This window comes from Tubulanus polymorphus, chromosome 5 (genome assembly GCF_964204645.1).
Source record: "Tubulanus polymorphus chromosome 5, tnTubPoly1.2, whole genome shotgun sequence".
In the NCBI taxonomy this organism is placed as follows: domain Eukaryota; kingdom Metazoa; phylum Nemertea; class Palaeonemertea; order Tubulaniformes; family Tubulanidae; genus Tubulanus; species Tubulanus polymorphus.
This window is the reverse complement of record NC_134029.1, coordinates 6,273,070-6,290,773: the sequence shown is the minus strand read 5'-3', so window position 1 is coordinate 6,290,773 and position 17,704 is coordinate 6,273,070. Positions and strand designations below refer to the sequence as shown.

At 37.7% G+C, this 17,704-nt stretch overlaps 2 protein-coding genes across 2 annotated transcripts in view; one reads left to right on the top strand and one right to left on the bottom strand.

Moving 5' to 3' along the window:
* The window catches only part of LOC141905661 (E3 ubiquitin-protein ligase MYCBP2-like), a 39,605-nt gene extending 26,086 nt beyond the window's left edge, over window positions 1–13,519 (bottom strand). The window contains exons 1-28 of the mRNA XM_074794628.1: window positions 13,240–13,519; window positions 12,739–12,814; window positions 11,874–12,098; window positions 11,236–11,389; window positions 10,903–11,102; window positions 10,420–10,582; window positions 10,036–10,214; window positions 9,607–9,703; window positions 9,451–9,521; window positions 8,913–9,131; window positions 8,420–8,630; window positions 8,064–8,231; window positions 7,821–7,973; window positions 7,280–7,460; window positions 7,041–7,192; window positions 6,533–6,655; window positions 5,861–6,068; window positions 5,453–5,567; window positions 5,272–5,365; window positions 5,053–5,184; window positions 4,621–4,774; window positions 4,361–4,530; window positions 3,784–3,909; window positions 3,568–3,695; window positions 3,390–3,481; window positions 2,249–2,383; window positions 236–319; window positions 14–110 (exon numbers count right to left, since the gene is read on the bottom strand). Of these exons, the coding sequence (XP_074650729.1) occupies window positions 14–110; window positions 236–319; window positions 2,249–2,383; window positions 3,390–3,481; window positions 3,568–3,695; window positions 3,784–3,909; window positions 4,361–4,530; window positions 4,621–4,774; window positions 5,053–5,184; window positions 5,272–5,365; window positions 5,453–5,567; window positions 5,861–6,068; window positions 6,533–6,655; window positions 7,041–7,192; window positions 7,280–7,460; window positions 7,821–7,973; window positions 8,064–8,231; window positions 8,420–8,630; window positions 8,913–9,131; window positions 9,451–9,521; window positions 9,607–9,703; window positions 10,036–10,214; window positions 10,420–10,582; window positions 10,903–11,102; window positions 11,236–11,389; window positions 11,874–12,098; window positions 12,739–12,814; window positions 13,240–13,358 (4,026 nt within the window). The 5' untranslated portion in view covers window positions 13,359–13,519. The remainder of the gene's footprint in view (window positions 1–13; window positions 111–235; window positions 320–2,248; window positions 2,384–3,389; window positions 3,482–3,567; window positions 3,696–3,783; window positions 3,910–4,360; window positions 4,531–4,620; window positions 4,775–5,052; window positions 5,185–5,271; window positions 5,366–5,452; window positions 5,568–5,860; window positions 6,069–6,532; window positions 6,656–7,040; window positions 7,193–7,279; window positions 7,461–7,820; window positions 7,974–8,063; window positions 8,232–8,419; window positions 8,631–8,912; window positions 9,132–9,450; window positions 9,522–9,606; window positions 9,704–10,035; window positions 10,215–10,419; window positions 10,583–10,902; window positions 11,103–11,235; window positions 11,390–11,873; window positions 12,099–12,738; window positions 12,815–13,239) is intronic.
* A 150-nt stretch (window positions 13,520–13,669) lies between these two features.
* Window positions 13,670–17,319, top strand: LOC141905321 (ceroid-lipofuscinosis neuronal protein 6 homolog). The gene is made up of 8 exons (XM_074794160.1): window positions 13,670–13,774; window positions 14,406–14,548; window positions 14,647–14,725; window positions 15,260–15,358; window positions 15,452–15,640; window positions 15,831–15,886; window positions 16,078–16,200; window positions 16,445–17,319. The coding sequence occupies exons 2-8, from the start codon at window positions 14,412–14,414 to the stop codon at window positions 16,704–16,706; spliced, it is 945 nt and encodes a 314-aa protein (XP_074650261.1). The 5' UTR covers window positions 13,670–13,774; window positions 14,406–14,411; the 3' UTR covers window positions 16,707–17,319.
* The last annotated feature ends 385 nt before the right edge of the window (window positions 17,320–17,704 follow it).

Here is a 17,704-nt window from a genome sequence, read left to right as displayed (position 1 = left end):
ATAAGTAGCTTACAGGAGTAACTGTTCTGGGCAAGTCTGGGCTGATTACATGGATTAGCTCCGAGGGATAATGAGTACGACTTCCTGAGTTACTATCTGCTGTGGGCAGCCTGAAAAATCCAAAAATATTTATATACAGTATGTCAATTTACTTAAAATTTCATGAGGGAAGATTGTCAAGGAATAAATAATTCCATTGTTCTGAATGTCCTTTGAATTTTACAGTGCCAATTACCTGTACAATATCTGCGGTATTTGACCGGCGTTTACGTCCGTTCCATTGTTCGACTTTTTTGAACTTTTGAATTTGAATGCCACCCTATAAAACAAATACATACGCATTTCTTTTGGATATCGACGAGTCAAAAAACTAAGCAATCACTCAAATTCTAATGGAAGATTTTCGGAACTGCTTCAACGCTAGTTGGTTATAATAGAAAATCATGCTAAGCCACAATCCACATTATGAAGTGGGGTTGAGGTGGCCATTTCAGGCTCTAAACTATCAAAATGAACACTTTCTACTCTACAAATTCCTTTAAAAACGTGCTTTTCACAGGATGTACATACATCAAGAATGCAACATGTGTCAGTATTAAAGCAACAGAGAGCAATATTTTGAACAACCATAATAGCCTAAACACAATATATCTAATTTTCAAACGAGTAAGCAAATTTATTCAATATAGACGTTTTTGGGAACATATCCCCTCGTTTAATGAATCTAGTGGTGGAATCTATTCAATCAATTAATCTTCATGTTTAACCCTTTCGATGCGTCTACACCGCAGTGCGGTGTATAAATCAGTGATGGATTTTGCTAGAATACCGCACTGCGGTGTATTGATGTAATTAGTAATTTGTAATTATCTCTATTGAAAAATGGCAGCAAGTGTCAAACATAGTGAAATACTAGTAACTAACGATACACCGCACTGCGGTGTAGACGCACTATAGTGGTATTCCCATTGTTCAACACACTAGGGTTGAATTTTTTAGAATTTTCAAATTTTCTCCAGCACTATAGGGTATTAATTAGTCAGCACTGAAAGGGTTAACTAGTCAATTTTAGGTTGGACTATCAAAGATTAGTATGTATATAAGTACCTATGTGATCCATTTCCAGTCACTTGATGAGGGGAAATATTCCCCAAAACGCTCGCATCAAATGAATTTGCTTATTCATTTGAAAATGATATTTCATTGTGTTTAAGCTGTTATGGTTGTTCAACTACCTAAACTCTACTGAAGATTTAATTTCGAATAATATCAGTTTATCTACATAAACTTCATAGATTCATCAATGCTGTTATAGACATAAACGAAATTCAATGAAAATTTTCAATCAATCATCACAAATTCAAACATAATGTAAATCAATGAATACATATCGAGCGCGCGAGATGAAAATGATGCATATTAACGATTATAACTGATCATTGTACACATATGAAACAATTCATTACTTTTTTGAATCAGTTGCTACACGCTGTTAATCAACTTATCAGTGCCATAGTCAGTTTCCATAAATTTTAAAACTGATCTTTATTCAAGAACCAAAACGAGTAATAAATTCAGTCACTTCTTCATCACATTTAATGAACAAAGGTACAAAGTTTACAATTCATGAAAATAGATCTATTACTTATTTCGATCCTGAATATCAGATGAAATAATGGAATTCATGCAATTAAGCTGATAACCACAGCAGCTGATTCATCGTATAAACGAAACTAAGAGAGGGACACTGGGCATGTGGTTTTCACGACATCCAAGACGACTATAATTTGAGAAGAAATAGTGCACCGAAGATGGTACGTACGTAAACACTAAATAAATACGAATATGAAGCATGTGTTTAAGGTCTGCACAAGTTTAAGTGCATACGTATATCTACAGTACAGTGAGTTTAGACTCCACATATTCAATAGATTACCTACATAATACATTGACAGAGTCTAAAAATGAAGCTTTGAGATTTAATGGAAAAAGATACACTATTCTGCGTGTACGGTGATTAACACAAGCCCAGTATCTATCTACTCAGAAGTACACATCCGCGCGCATAATAGGAGGAAAAATGAAGAAAAAAAAACACATTCTTGAATGAAAAATATGCAACTGAAGAAATCTACAAGAGCATGCCGTCAATGTATGAAACACAGCCGCCTGAAACGTGAAACTAATGTCAGTGAATTGAAAATAAACTGGGTGGACATCAAAACACACGACTCCGACCGTTACTTACGGGTCCTCTGTAATAACCATCGCCTGTCCACAAGCGCCACAGTCACTGTTTGGGCCAGATACACTAGCCCAGGCACAGTACCAGTAGTTCGCTTGTAACGGTACAGGGTCATCCAAAAGCATTGTGTATACCTCCCTATAGTAAGAAACAGATACACGATAAGATAGACGGGTAGATTTAGAAAGTTTATATACTCACTGATCGTCGGAGACTACGTGAGATTGGCCACCGGATCCGCAGTCACTGCTCGGCCCGATGATTCGAGCCCATACGCAATACCATTGGTTTGCAGTGAGTAATATCGGTTCATCGAGGTGAAATAGAAATTTTTCCCTTAAAAGTTTAAACAGTAAACATGCAACGATAATACAACTGCATTAGATATTGTATGAGCATCCGGACCTCATAGGAAGTATCTGACAGGCAGGGTTCTGTGTGTTTGAGGCCGATTAGAGTCAACAGCTATTTCAAAATGACAGGACAAGCAATGCCACATAACTCCGAATCAAACATATCATGATTCAAACCCACTACGGTTATCTTCAAATGTTCTTAATTTTACCGGGGTCGGTCATTCCTGGATATAAGGAGTTTTCAAGGAGTTTTACTGAAAATTTCAAATTTCGAGGAAGTGTTCGCATCACTTACAATCCCTATTACAGTAGATTCCTCCTACATCGGTACTGTTTATCGTGGTAAACCATTATTTCTGTGGTTTTCTAAGCACATTTTTATCATTTGTACTAACTAAACTCTGGTTCCAATTTGGTAACTGCCTAATTGGGCCTAAAAAAAGTCCTGTTCCGAACTATCGATTTAGGTGTACTTTATACTAATATTTCTAGTTGCCTATTTCTCAAAATTGAAGGAGTTTTAAAAGAATTTTAGGCATTTTGCACAAACTAAAGGAGTTTCAAGCTCCTTTAGAGCATTTTCTGTTTAGAATGAGTTTTTAAGGAATCAAGGACTCGCAGGGACCCTGTTTACCACCATTCATCAATGGTTTTTTTTGGACCTTTTTCAGCTATAAGTCCTGATAGTGTGAAATAGTATCAAGCAACCGATGTATGTACGCAAACACAGTACTTTTAACTTGAATTGATTTTGAGCCATTTTATGATTTCATCAATATCGATATTACCTAGGGCCGCATTCAAATGGTATTTCTTCAGTTTCTGCCAGTAAATCGCCGTAGGTTTCGCTTTCTCCACCATCATTTCCCAAATCGAACACCTTCAAAAACAAGGTGCAAAATTCGCGTTTAAAGGATTATAAAGATTTCATTTCATTTCCACAGTCCGAGTGGAGTAAGAATCTACCTTTATTTTGCCGAAATAGAGTCCACGTCCACCGAAGAGGCCAAAACCACCTAATAGGATATCAGTGTCCGTACTGAACCGGATTGATTCGACAGAATGATCAGAATAACCCCAACCTCCACCGTGACCTTAAAATAGGTGTAACAAAATTAATTATTTGAGGAAATAAGATATGCGCATAATTCTGATTATCTGTAAGAATAATCACCAACTCACTTTTGAATCTGTTTACGACGCTAAAATCTTCCTTCGTGTAGATTTTATTCGGAGCGTGTTTTTCGTGTTCCTCGGTCGCGACTTGTAGCCCAAGTTGTGAAGCCGTCGTCAACGTGTCCAAACAACCTGAAATCGAACAAAAAAGGTATAATTACGCCGCGAGATTAAAACATCACATCACTGTAAGAAATATGAACAAGAACGGAACTTTTAGTCAATATGGCACAGGAGATGCACAATTTCAAAGATCTACCAAAACAACAACAGTTTCAAACATTAATGGTCAACTATCAAATAACTCTAGCAACTTTCACTGAACAATGTTGGAGTAAAAAGAGTTCATGTTTTTTCAGTGCCACTTGAATCCATTCATGGATATGTCTGATCAATGAAGTTGGTATTGTATAAGCCCGTTGAGGGCTGAGTAATGTTTAGGTATATAACATTTATTTGTAAAGAAGATATTTATAACTACATGTCATAATAATAGAATATATATCATCCTTTATGGAAAAGGACGTTTTAAGAATCTTTTCCAAATGTCCATAGTTTCACTTGCCATAAAGTAAACACTTACCTAACATATAAAGTGCACAATTGCTTCGTGATATGATAGAATTTGGACGTGTAGGTACGGCCAGTTCAGGTGTGAGTATACTACAAACACTTGGACTTCGGTTCTCGAGGTCGCGGGTCTCCGAACGTAAAATATTGTAACACGTCACAGTCGAACGCTGGGGTGAATAACTGAAATATAGTTATCGATAATTAGTTTTTTAAGTCAACCCAGAAATCTTTTTGCATGAAGGATTTCATTTCAGCCAAGATGTTGGGTACCTCCATAAAACGTCGTAACAAGGATCAAGGCAGACGCTATTCAAACCGAGATTAGCCTGATCGGTTCCGCTAAAACTTCGACACGTTCCGTCCGTTTTACTGATGACTAGACATTTGATTGGCGATTGACCTTCTTCACAGTTTGGAATCAATCCTACAAGATAACAGTGAATCATATGTTAAAGAGTCTTTGGTGAAATTTTTCTCCAAACGTTCTAAGTATTGTTATCTGTAAAGTATTGCGATTGTTAACAGTTTTTGACAGAAAGGTTTGCATAAGTTGAACATTGACAAGCACCATCCTCAGATAATACCAATAACCAATGTTTTTACAAACTCTCATCTTTTAATTTGAAGACATTTAACTTACGAAGCACCACTGTTACTTTACTAAACCTGCTGAAAGTTTTCGTGAGTTATCACTTCACTTACCGATTGAGCTCTGATTGGCAAATATGCTCGATCTCGTCAATGTATGAGCATTGATCAGTGACTCGTCAATTCGCATGTAAGTCTGGTCACCGCTTGCACCGATCCATGTACATTTCCTGCCATACTTTATACCTATGAGTAGAAAACTTCAACTGAAGAATCCAAGCAACAATATGCAGTCAAGTTTTTACAAGAAATCCGAATCTTTCGTCAACTTACCAATGCCTGGAACGTAACCTGGCAATGAGAACCATAATTTCTTTTTGTCCTTGCTTAAGCCATCATCTGGAATTTCACGACCTAGTTGTCCCTTCTGAAACATCGAAACAAACCAAACAAATTAGTTAGAAAATGCCATATATTTTCGAAGGTTTAGTACGCATGGTAAACGGATATTTACCTGAAAAGCGCCGAAAGTGTAGACCATCCCAGTAGATGTCAAAATCACTGAATGTGAACTGCCCGCCGCAACTTGAACTGCTTTATGGTGTAACATTACTTTACATGGGGTACCACTACAAAAAATTTAAGAATCAATATCAATCTTTTTAGGTTTTAAAGGAATTTCCTGCATTTTGTTCAAATCAAATATACAATTCATTTTTCACTTAAAGATAACAATGAAATGAACAATATATATGCCGAGTTAACATAGTGAACAAATGAATAAATCAAAGGAGTTTCAAGCACCTTTAAAAGCATTTTCCATTCTGAAGGAGTCTTTAAGTCTTAGGGACACCGCACAATGTATAAATTGCCGGTATTTGATATTTGGAATACATGAATGAAATGTAAAACTGATACGTACCGAGTAGAAGTATCACCGAGGCCGAGTTGTCCACAAGAATTGTGACCGAACGTGTAAACGTCGCCATTTTCGAGCAGAGCTATCGTGTGATGTAGACCGCTTGCTATATGTATTACAGGAATCGTGCCGGTACCGATAGTAACCAAGGCTGGTGACAAACTGACGGTTTTGGCTTGTTCAGTCTCGGCATCGGTGCTCGTTTCACTTACTGAAAGTATGATTGTGTAAAATTGCAATCATTTCCTAGAGTAATTATCAGAGCACTCAGCGATAGGCCAAAGCTTCGATGAATTTTGATCAAATATGGGTTGATATAGCGGTTAGGAAAATTTCAGGGTGGCCACTTATATTTGACATGCTTTTCCGCTGACTTTTCCCTAAGAATTCCCCGACATGCATGTTGTTTTTCTCTGACTTGATCTGCTAAGAATCCAATCAATTAACACAGTCCAAAACATAAGACATACCGGGTATATGGAAACTGTTTGATTTTATGTGGGATATCTAGCAATCCCAACTAATTTCCCTTATCTTTTTTTTGAAAGAAAAGAAAATTTCCTAACTTTTCCTTGATTTTCAGGTAAGTGACCACCCTGAATTTTCTAAGTCACGAACTGCGCAAATTCTTCATTTTTCCTTGTATAATAGAATGAATATCTTTTGAATACGTACATGATTTAGAGTATTTTTTTACAGGGGACGCCGCAGCAGCTCCTTTGTTCTTGATTCGCTCGCGGTATTTCTCTTCACTGAATCGTTTGCCGATATTACCGGCAGTACGAGAACCGCGACGACCTGAAATACAACGACAACAGCATAACCATCTCAATCTGGACTTGTTTCAACATTTGACTCTTAAGTAGAAATTAGTTAATTTCAAGAGTCAGAACTGTGGACTTGATTCCCAAGTGGGATCTTTCCATTTTATTCCAAGTACATGGACACAGATCATTGTTAGCCGTTGCTTTACTAGTTCAGTTAAACCATGATTAACTTGGGCATACTTAACTCTGATCTAAGTTAAGCCAATAGCTTTCCTAAGCTTAAACGCAAATTTTCTAAGTTAGTACTATGTAACAGTATTTGATAATCAACCCTTTACATATGGTAGTTGAGTATATATCATTGGAGGCCACTCAGGCTGAGGACAAATCTATCAATCTAAACCTACCAAATATACCTAAATTATGTGCCACTTTAATGGCTTCTTTCGTTTTCGTAAAAAAATCAAACAGTATCTCCTGTTTATCATCATCACCAGCAACTCCGGCACACGATCGACAGATACCGCACTCGACGCAGCCAGCATCACCAGATCCACATCCACACGGTCTGAAACAAGTGTAATACATGTAGAATTCGAAAAGAGACTTCGTGGAACTGGATACTCGACTGCTTCACTACGTATATAAAACTTACTGGCCAGGATTTCGTTCGGTTTTGAGGCTGTTAACGCACGAGTTTCCGTATCCGGTACACTCTCCGCAAACGATACACACCATACATTCCTGATCTTTCCATTTGTGATTTCCCGGTGGACAAATGATATCCTCGAAATAGATATCATCTTCTTCGTCTGCCATAGTTACAACGCTACTCACTGCGAGAACATCAAATCAAATAAATATTTAGATTTTCCAAACTGGTTTGATATCTTTAAAAGCCACAAACGTTAGTATCACAATTAGCATTCTCTTACAGGGCCATTCACAAATCCCTCGAGTTCTCCCTGATTTTTCCATGTGATTACATAAAATTCCCTGAGTGAATCAGAGAAGGTTTAAAATGTTACATTCATTCATTTTTCATTGATGCAAAAACACGCACTGAATAGCATTATCCAAATTCCCTGAGTTTTCCAGAACAGTGGCCACCCAGTCTAACCCCTGCATACCAATTTGTTTTTGGGTCCGTAAGATGCGGTGGAATTGAGCACGGGATGCTTTCTCAAATAACTCACCTTCTTTCGGAGCAGACGACAATTCTCTGCCGCACTGTCCCTTGTTGTTGAGACCGAATGTATAAACGAATCCATCACTGGTCAGTACGACTGCGTGAGCTTTACCCAAAACCACTTGCGTGACGGTAACTTCTTTCAAATCAGTGACAAGACCTTCAACGATAATCACAGAAAATACCGATTACCAATATTGCATTCTAAGTGCCAGTACATTATAAGATCAGAGACAATGTCCCCACTTACCAGTGGTGGCATCACAATGTTGGTTGTCTTTGCCGAACATGAAAAGCTCCCCATCTTTAGTAACCAAGGCACTAGTTCCGTAGTTACAGGCTGTTGTTAGCACCATCTTGCTTTCCATTTTCACCATTTTCTTTGGTTTTATCGGTTTCGGTGCTCGTCTGCCTTCCACTACAGTAGAGAAAACGTTGGATATCAACATCATACATAGCATGGAAACGAATTGAAGTTTTCATAATTTACCAAAGAAATTCAACGTTGACAGTTGAAACTGGTCACACCAATTAGGATAGATAATTTTTGCCACAATTGTTAAGGAAGATGTAGGTCATTTTGCATATGCTTTATCATTTACATACCTAATCCTGATTCACCATCTTCCCCTCGTTTAGGAGTTCCGGTGAAATAGACCGTGCCGTCTTCGGTGACCAGTAACGCGTGCATTCCTTCGTGACCGACAGAATACTGAACGAACCTCGGTGACTTCGTGACTGGCAGTTCGTTCCATCGACCTATCGGAGCGCCACCGTGTTTAATACCTACCACAGATGATTTACCCGTATAAAATATCTATGAGAAAAGAAATGAAATAGTAATAGATTATCAAGTCATTGAAGTTGAGGTAGGTTAAATCGAGATTGTAAGCCTATACAGGTCCCTACAGATCAGTCAGTCCTGGATATAAGGAGTTTTCAAGGTGTTTTAAAGCACAAGATTTCAAATTTTGAGGAAGTGCCCACATTACTTTCATATTCCAATCACTGTTTCGAGCACCTTTAAAAGCAATTTCCGTTCATAAGGAGTTTCTATGGAACCAAGGAGTTGTAGGGACCCTGATTATTCATTGCCTACCTTGCCACTTGCTGTGCGAGCAAGTGAGAATTCCTTGCCAGACGTAACGGAAAGAATCTCTTCATCACAACCGAGATTAATACTGTGAATATCGCACAGGTTGTCAAACGGCGCTGTGCCAAAAACATCCATGCACTTCCGAGCGAGCTTCAATGGTATCTCACTAACGATAGGCATCGGACTGTAAGTCGGATCATACGTTCGTACGACAAAGCTATCCTACAATGAAATAATCAATCCACATTCATTGTATAAGCTATGTTTCTTTGTAGCAAGGGCCAGATTAATGAATTCTGGATTCACATTTTCTCACAATAAAATACCAGGATTTATCTGAGCTCCATTGTATATGGCAGAAAGATGATTAAAATATTTTGACATAGACATCTTTTTGATTTTTTCACAGAATTTCATGATTTTTGACAGATTTTTAAAATTTGTCACAATTTTTCAAGCAGACCGCCATTCATTGCAATTTTTCCCATCAATCAGGCCCCTGTTAAGTCGACAATCTTGCGATGAATCAAAATTAACTCACATCTTTAGAGGCAGCTACTCGTCCAATATGTTCACCATCGCTAAACAGCACAGTCGAACCAAAATTATTCCCTAAGGAAGAAAAATTCAGATTCAAAGAACCTTCAAAGACTCATAACCTAATTTGAGTTTCCTATTTCATGATGTATCTATTTACCTTCGAACTTGAAGAGTTTTTCCTCATCGAGGGTTTCAATATTTATTACGGCTAAAGCTCCGGAGGCACTGTCCATATCTTTATAGAAAAGCATTCCCTAGAAAAATCAACAAGGCAGCATTTTATCAAAATGAGTAGTATCTACATAGACAAGTTAAACCAATCAGTAAATTTTGATTTCTTCAATCTTAAAATAGGTAATTGTCCGTCTTTTTGATTGATTAGTTTGATTTCTAGATTTATTTGTTGATGTTCTGCTCCCCATCAAACACACTCCACCCGGCCAAAATGAAACAGAGTTCTATTTAGAAATCAGATATCAAAATACAGATATAGTTGGATGGCCCAACGAAAATTTATTATCTTTTAAGCTTAAAAATATAAAACCGTTGGTCGTTGAAACAGATTTTGTATTAAGAATGTAGTTACCTTAGCATAGGCTAGCCAGCCTCGTTCTTTGGCGTGGAAATCGGTACGCGTTAAATAGACGTGGCCTTTAATCGTACTACTGTAACCGGAGCCGACTTTCAGCAGTTTGTCTTTGTGATGAATGTAAAGGTATTTACCATCCGAGGCGATCGCGCTGTGTAATACAACCTCCGGCGATACTACAATAATTAAGTTACAAAAATTCGAATAAATTCTGGAAATCTTTAAAACGACTTTTATTTACATGCAGCAAATACCTGCCAACAGCACGGGTGGAATAGCGGTGATATTTTTTGGGGTTTTCATTGAACTCTAACACCGCTAACTTTTCTACTTACACATTATCTCACCGACAACTATGACACATTCTCGACAATTACATACCTTTTTTCATTTGAACAGGTTTTGCTACTTTCGGTAGAATAATTGGTATTACTTCAGTTCTTGCTTTATCCGGTATGCCGTTGTTAAACCAATCCGGATGAATCGTAGTTCCTAATAACGCCGACTGTACGCTTTTTTGTAACGACGTTAAAATGCTCGGCACCTTGAAATAATTAGAGTAGAAATATGAGTGCGGCAAAATGTGGGACATCGAAACGGATAAATAAAAATTCAAAAAATGAAAATTCAAAAGATCCGTCAAATGATGATGAGTGAAAAATTTTGAAAGATCTTAAAAATCTAAGTTGTTGAGTTGAGAAAATCCGAGCTTCTTAAAATAAACTATTTTAGTTACCACAGCATCATAGAATTTGCAATGAAATCAAAAATTGTTTGTCGATTATCATTGCTAGAAAAAGAATGTTTTATCAGTGGCTTTTCCCTTTTTCAAAAAAATTCCTACATTATTCCCATAAAACTTACTCGAATGTCCTGTGATGCTAACTTCGCCGAGCTCATCAACATAGCACCAATAGCAGACAACAGCTTGCCAGTGTCTCCTCTTCCGACAACCAGACTGATCAGGCAAGCGCATGCTACAGCGCTTAGAGAATAACTGGACTGACAATTTTGCTCTGGATTCGACTTCGATGTTAATTCCATCAATAACAAAAACAGCGAATCTGAAATCATCAAATCAGAGGTGAAAATATTGAAAGTGCCATTTTTGCTGATGGATCTCCTCCTTGCTGCTAAATTATGTATAATCGCTCTCTCAAGAAAGAGAGAAATAGGGTGTCATCAATTTCAACATACCGATCACTTCTCCGGGTTCGGTTTTGAGACCCTCGGGAGCTTGACCTTGTAACATGTCGAGCAAGGCTTGTAACGCTCGCGTACATAATGATGGTTGAGTTATACGAGTCTCTTTAATCAGTTCGAATACACCGCACAAACCAAGACCAACAATCTACAATTAAATAACACCACCACAGTATTACTACTGTCCTCCAGTGCCATGATTTACCAGTATATACAAATCTTTGTTTTGATAAACTCAGCAAACTATATTCATTTTTCTTACAAATTTCATAAATCAATTTTCTCGAAATACCTACCAAATTCAGAGGCCCTGGGGTCTGTTACACAGTCATGACTTAGATTTAAGACCAGTCTTAGACCAACTCAGTTATGTAGCCAACCTAGCAATTTGAGACCTTTATTGGTCTTAAGTCACTACTGTGCAACTGGGTCCTGGTGATTAAGGTATATGTGAAAGGATGTGCCCGGGCACTATTACATGTCTTAATGCGGATGAGGTTTTGTTAATATACAGGAGCAATGCCATGGACGCACTTGAAGATCTGGGCTAAGATCAGTCAACTCCTTCTACAATGGGTAGCCAATGTAATCTACAATATATGGAATAATAATGAATAATTTTGAAAGCCTACCTTAGGTATAGTGATCTGTGGATCTTTCGTCTTTTCTTCATCTTCGTCGCTGTCGCCGTCTGATATTTGAGCGCTGTGAGCGACGACGAAAGTCTGTCGAGTTTCTTTCGTTTGTTGTTCTAACACGAGTTGTTTGATGCTCGCGTAGACGCTGAACGCAGACGGATTCTCATGCAGTTCAATGTGCGGAGGATGGAATTCTGCATTTTCCGGACTTTTGTCTCTCTATCGATAATGTAAGAAAGCATAGAATGGCATTACATTATTAGGATTATCCTAGCCAATTGTTTTATCTGCTTCGGGGTGGCCACTTTTCGCCCATTTACAAATCGCCCGGGGTCAGTCTTATAGACTGGTATTATCTTTAACTCTGGGGTCAACTCATTTGAAAATGAATTGAGTTAGCCCAGATTTTTCCATGTCATTACACAAAATTCCCAAGAGCGAATCAGAGAAATTTCTAGGTTTAAAATGTTACATTCATTTTTCATTGAACACATATTGATAAAGAAACAAGCGTTGAACAACATTATTTGAATACCCTGAGTTTTCCAGGTTTTCCAGGTCAGTGGCCACCCTGTGCTTTAATTAATAATATTTAAAAGAAGCATCAGCCATGGTTGTAGTCCACAAGGCCGCATTAAAATTTTGAGATTCAAATTAAAATGAGTTCATTTTCATAAAGTCAGATTCTAACCCCAACTGAGGAACTAGGCACAATATTGTAGGCCTAAGTTTAATTTCATTGTTGAGTGGTAGTTATTTCAAAGACAAAATAAATTCGAACAAAACAAAAACTAAATCTGTTGAGTCAGCCGACTGTGAAAATCTAGCGGTACATAGGAAAACCAACACTTGGGCTTACCTTAACTGCTTTTTGTTTTTCCTTCGGTTTGGGTTTGATTTTCTTTTTAGTTACTTTCTTTTTTTCAGTCTTTTTCCTACAAGAAAATCAATTCATAGACTCAACCTCTGTTTTTTAATGATGCACCAAATAGTATCTAGCTTCTGTAAAAGAGTAGGCTAAGCTGTACGCTATAGGCCTATTCAGACTACTACAATACAGTTTTATCTATTTTCCAAAAACTGTTGGGGGAGGGCCAACCGAATTCTTACTGGCTGGTGATCAAAAAAATCTCCACATAGAAAAAATAAAAAATTTTATCACTTATTTCCTTTACAATTTGTAGATAATTACATTAGTGTCAATGATAATTCAGTAAGCCAGTTTATTCAGATAGTAAGGGCCTCCTTAAAAACTAATTTTTTAGGCCCAATTTTTTCTCAGCTTCACTTTCGGTTTTTACATGTACTCATTCATTACAGCTACAAGAAATAGTGGGAACAGAGAGAAAAAGAAACGTACTTTTCTGTCGGCTCCCTGCTGGTGATGAATAACTGATGAAATTTCGAGCCGAGGTGGCCTCCTTGAAGAAGCTGAGAGACGTAAAAACGACTGTTTTCTAGCGCTGCCGTAGCCGTCATAGCGCCTCTAAACCTTCATTCTTCTATTTTCCGATATATGCGCGAACATTGTTAATACGCACAGCGTCGCATTGTCTCCAGAATCAGCCGCAAACTGCTGAATATTCCACCGTAAAATTCCTGCAAAATCCTCTCTAAATCTTAATTTCTCGGTGCCATAGCTGTCATCACCGCAACGACCTCTAGCGGCTGTAGTTCATCAGGTATAAATTTGTTACTTCTCAAACTCGACGATAGACGGCGCTTTGAGCATTTTTCCGGGAACGCCGGATGACGTCATAGATTTCTGGCGTACGTAAACGAGTCCAGGAAGTAATTGACAATCAAATTAAGTTTATTGATTGTTCCGAGAAACTTGTCTCTTCTGGTTCTACTGATTTTAAGGCCGCATCTATTCCGGTGGGAGTTTGATTTAGGTGAAATACTGGTTACTTCATGCATAGAATACGTGGATTAACGAATGTTTACAAATAAATGCAAATGAATAAAAGATGAAATCGTCTCGGTCTTCCCTCCCTCCCCGTCCATCTCTTCTGCTCTGTCTGGCCTCTCTCCCCCTCCCTACTCCGTCCGTCCCCACCCTTCCTGACCTGCCCTGCTGGTTAGGCCCTGCCCCGGCTCCCTCCAGTCATTTGCCTCGTGTTCTGTTCCCTCGCTGAATCACCCACCCGGCTCTACTATGAAGGGGCGAAGACTTAGCTCTCCTGAAAAATGCTCTCCTTCCACAGCCGTACACCTAACACAGCCTCCAATTGAGTGGTTGGATCATTGGAATCCATCTTCGTGGCAACTTGTCACATCTAGAAGTTGTCTCTTGTTAGTTGTAGGGCTTCTAAGTCAATATTTTTCTGCAACATCAGTGTCGTGACTGACAGGTCACTGACTATTTTTTAATGATAAGTTATGTTGCCTCTAGTAGGCCTAATCCCTATTTGAATATGCCTATGTCTTAGTTAGACCTAATTAAATAAGCCTTTAATCTATTTTTTGTCTTCTGGATACCGTATTCATTATGCACATTTGTTCAATTTGATTGCAATTTTTCAGGATAAGATGACGATTGATCGTGATAGAATGTACGAAAAAGGAATAGATGAAAATCCAAATTCGTTAGCTATACGCGAAAAAGAAATTTTACAGAAATTCACCAAAGATATTAAAAAGATACAGGTTCCACCGCTGCAATTTATGTAGGTTTTGGTCCCTTGCTGTATTAACTATTAACTAGACACAATCTACCTTCACTGATTTAATGATCATCAAAGGCTTAATGCAATGTTTCTTCTAGGGCTGCATTTCAATGGAAGCTGTGGTTAGCTCTTATGATTGAAAACTGGGTTCTAGATTTTGGAAGACCTATTGCTATGGTGAGCTCTATAATTCTCAATATCGTTGAATAATTCACTAGTTCCCCTGCTTTCTTTTGATCATTTGATCTACTGTAATAGAATATTCACAGACAATGTGTAGTTTGTCATATAATCCAATAGGCTTTAGCTGAAAATTCCCTATTTTTCTGTGCTCTTGTGGTTCCTCATGTGATATAGATAACTTCACATGCTAGCTCAGGTTTCTACAGCCCCTCAAATCCCAAAAAACCCCTAAAATTCCCCAAAAAAATTCTTTTTTGAGGGTACAGCTCAAATTCTGAGCTTTAGCCCTTGGCCCCTCAAATTCTGAAAATGTGCCTTAGAAAATCTTTTTAATGCCAGTGAGTAAATACATTGTGAATTATATTACTTGTGGCTAAGTTATCCACCAGTTAGTCCACCCCCATTTCCCTATGACAAAACGTACATATGGTGGTAGAAATTTATTAAACTGCTCTTGTAAATCAGCTCCACAGATGGCTCGAGAATACTGTTGCACATGTTACTGCATTTTTGTGATTTTTCTTGCAGTCCTATGTTCCACTGTCTTGGTCTCCTTTGAACTTGCCGAATGTTGGTGATTTCTTCCATATGGCTTATAACATTTTCACAGCATTTATTCTAATGAAGGTATGTTGAATACTCATTAGCAATTCATTTTGTGTGAGTGATCCTGTCCGGTATCTATCACTACATTAAATGCTATTTATACTCGTTTTTCAGTTGGTCAAGAAAAGCTCACAGAAATTGCCCGAGTTTATGATACAAATTCTGATTATAACATTTGTGATGGGCGCTAGTATACATCTGGTCGGTGATTCGGTGAACCATCGTTTAACCCACAGTGGATATCAACTTCATTTATCGGTTCAAGATAACCCGATTATGAAAGAACTCAAGCCGAAATCACTGGTAAGGGACCGTTTATTTACATGTACCAAATTTGATTATTAGTGATTTAGCAACTTCAAGAGAATTCTAAAGATTTCTTTAACTTATGCATACCTCGTGTGCAGATCATAAAATACATGGTTCATATTGACGTAAACATTGAATTTTAAGTGGTTGAACATTTGGACATACCAAGTACATCTAATTTCAGGTAAATGTATTTGAACTACTCTATTTTTATGATGAAGAACTTGGACATCTGATGTGGTAAGTTTGTCTCACTGTATTCAATCAATTAGTGATGAACTATTCTACCTTTTAGAGACCGACATCACAATTTATTAATGTTCCATTGGTGCTGCATTATGACATGAAATTATTAAGACATTAAAGTTCTCCTGAACAACAACTTATTGTATTCTTCAAGCCATTTCATTCTTGTTATTTTATTCATTGAGGTACATCCCGTTTTTTACGATACTGACACTATACTTTGGCAGCAGTTTTACTTCAAACAGTTCACCGGCAACACTATCAGCAGGTGGTTGGAGCTTAGCTATCGGTAGTGCCTTATATTACTGGTATGTATGTTGTGAATGTACAGAATGTATCATAGACAGTGGAACCTTGTTACAATGAACTTCCACAAGACCAGATAATCAGTTTGTTATATCCAGTATGATATTAAATAAATTTTCTTACATTGGATGAAATTCTATATTTGTTACATCCAACTTATTGTATCCGCATTCGTTATAACAAGGTTCTATTGTATAACAACCACAATTTTGACCTAAATGGTGTATAATATTCTATTTTACACAGGTATCTGGTTACTGAAGGACAAATATTTCCCTTATTTGCCTTATCTCTGTTAGTAATGACGCTGATTGTCCTATATCAACACCATCGAGGACACCAGATGGATTCGAACGGATTATTTCTCTACAATACGTTCATGATGACCTTGGTGCTGGTCAGCGTCTGGGTGGCTTATCTATGGGATGATGTAGATCTCAGAAAGAAGTACCCGGGCTTCATTTATGTACCGGAGCCATGGGCTTTCTTCAGCCTTTATTACTATTAGAAGTTGTTACACATGGTGTAAAATTCATACACTCAATAATTTGATTTCATACGATTTAACTTCCCACAATGGAAGAGTTTTCCTCACCAATGATCATACACAAACTTACTCAGGGTCCCTACAGTCATTCCTGGCTATACGTTTTAAAGGAATTAATTTCAAATTTTTAGGAAGTGTCTGCATGGCTTTCATATCCCAATTACAATAGACTCCTGAATCGGTACCGTTTATCTCGGTAAACCATTACGGTAATTTGGTGGTTTTGTGAGCAAATTTTTATCCTTTACAGGTTTCGATTTAGGTGTAGTTTATCTTACACACATTTCCAATTGCCTATTTCACAAAATTGAAGGAGTTTCAGGCATTTTGCTCATATTAAGCACCGTCAAGAGTTTCTAGCACCTCGAGAGAATTCTCTGTTTCGAAGTTTTTAAGTAACCGAGGGGTGGTAGGGACCCTGTAACATTTTTTAACAGATAAATCTGGGTGTAGGGAGCGAAAATTTGCCAAAGTTTTAATTGTAATAGTGCATTTACTATTTTTTATATATCATATAATTATACAGCCTGTTAGTGATTTGTAATGGATAATATCAAATATTTTGTATTCAATAAAATTTTATCAATATACCCGTAGCTCTCCTGAAATGGCGAAGGAAATCGTTTTAACTCCAATCCTTACTGGATGGACATTGTTCCTCCTCGGTCATGGAAAGTTTTACCTTGTGATTATTAGAGGTTGCTTACGAGGATTTTTTTGCCAAGGACTGGAGAACTGTGCAAATTATCTAGTAGGTCACACATCACCATAAACCACAATAAATTCTGGGGTCAGTAGCAGTCATGGCTTTAGATAGAATCCACGGGCCAGTTGCTCCAAAGTTGCATGGATAGTTGACATCGTCAAAATCAAAAGTTCATGGTTACTTTGGTATCAATCCTCCAGTTATCTTAAACCAACTTTTCACCAACTGGCCCCAGGTTGATGATCAAGTGATG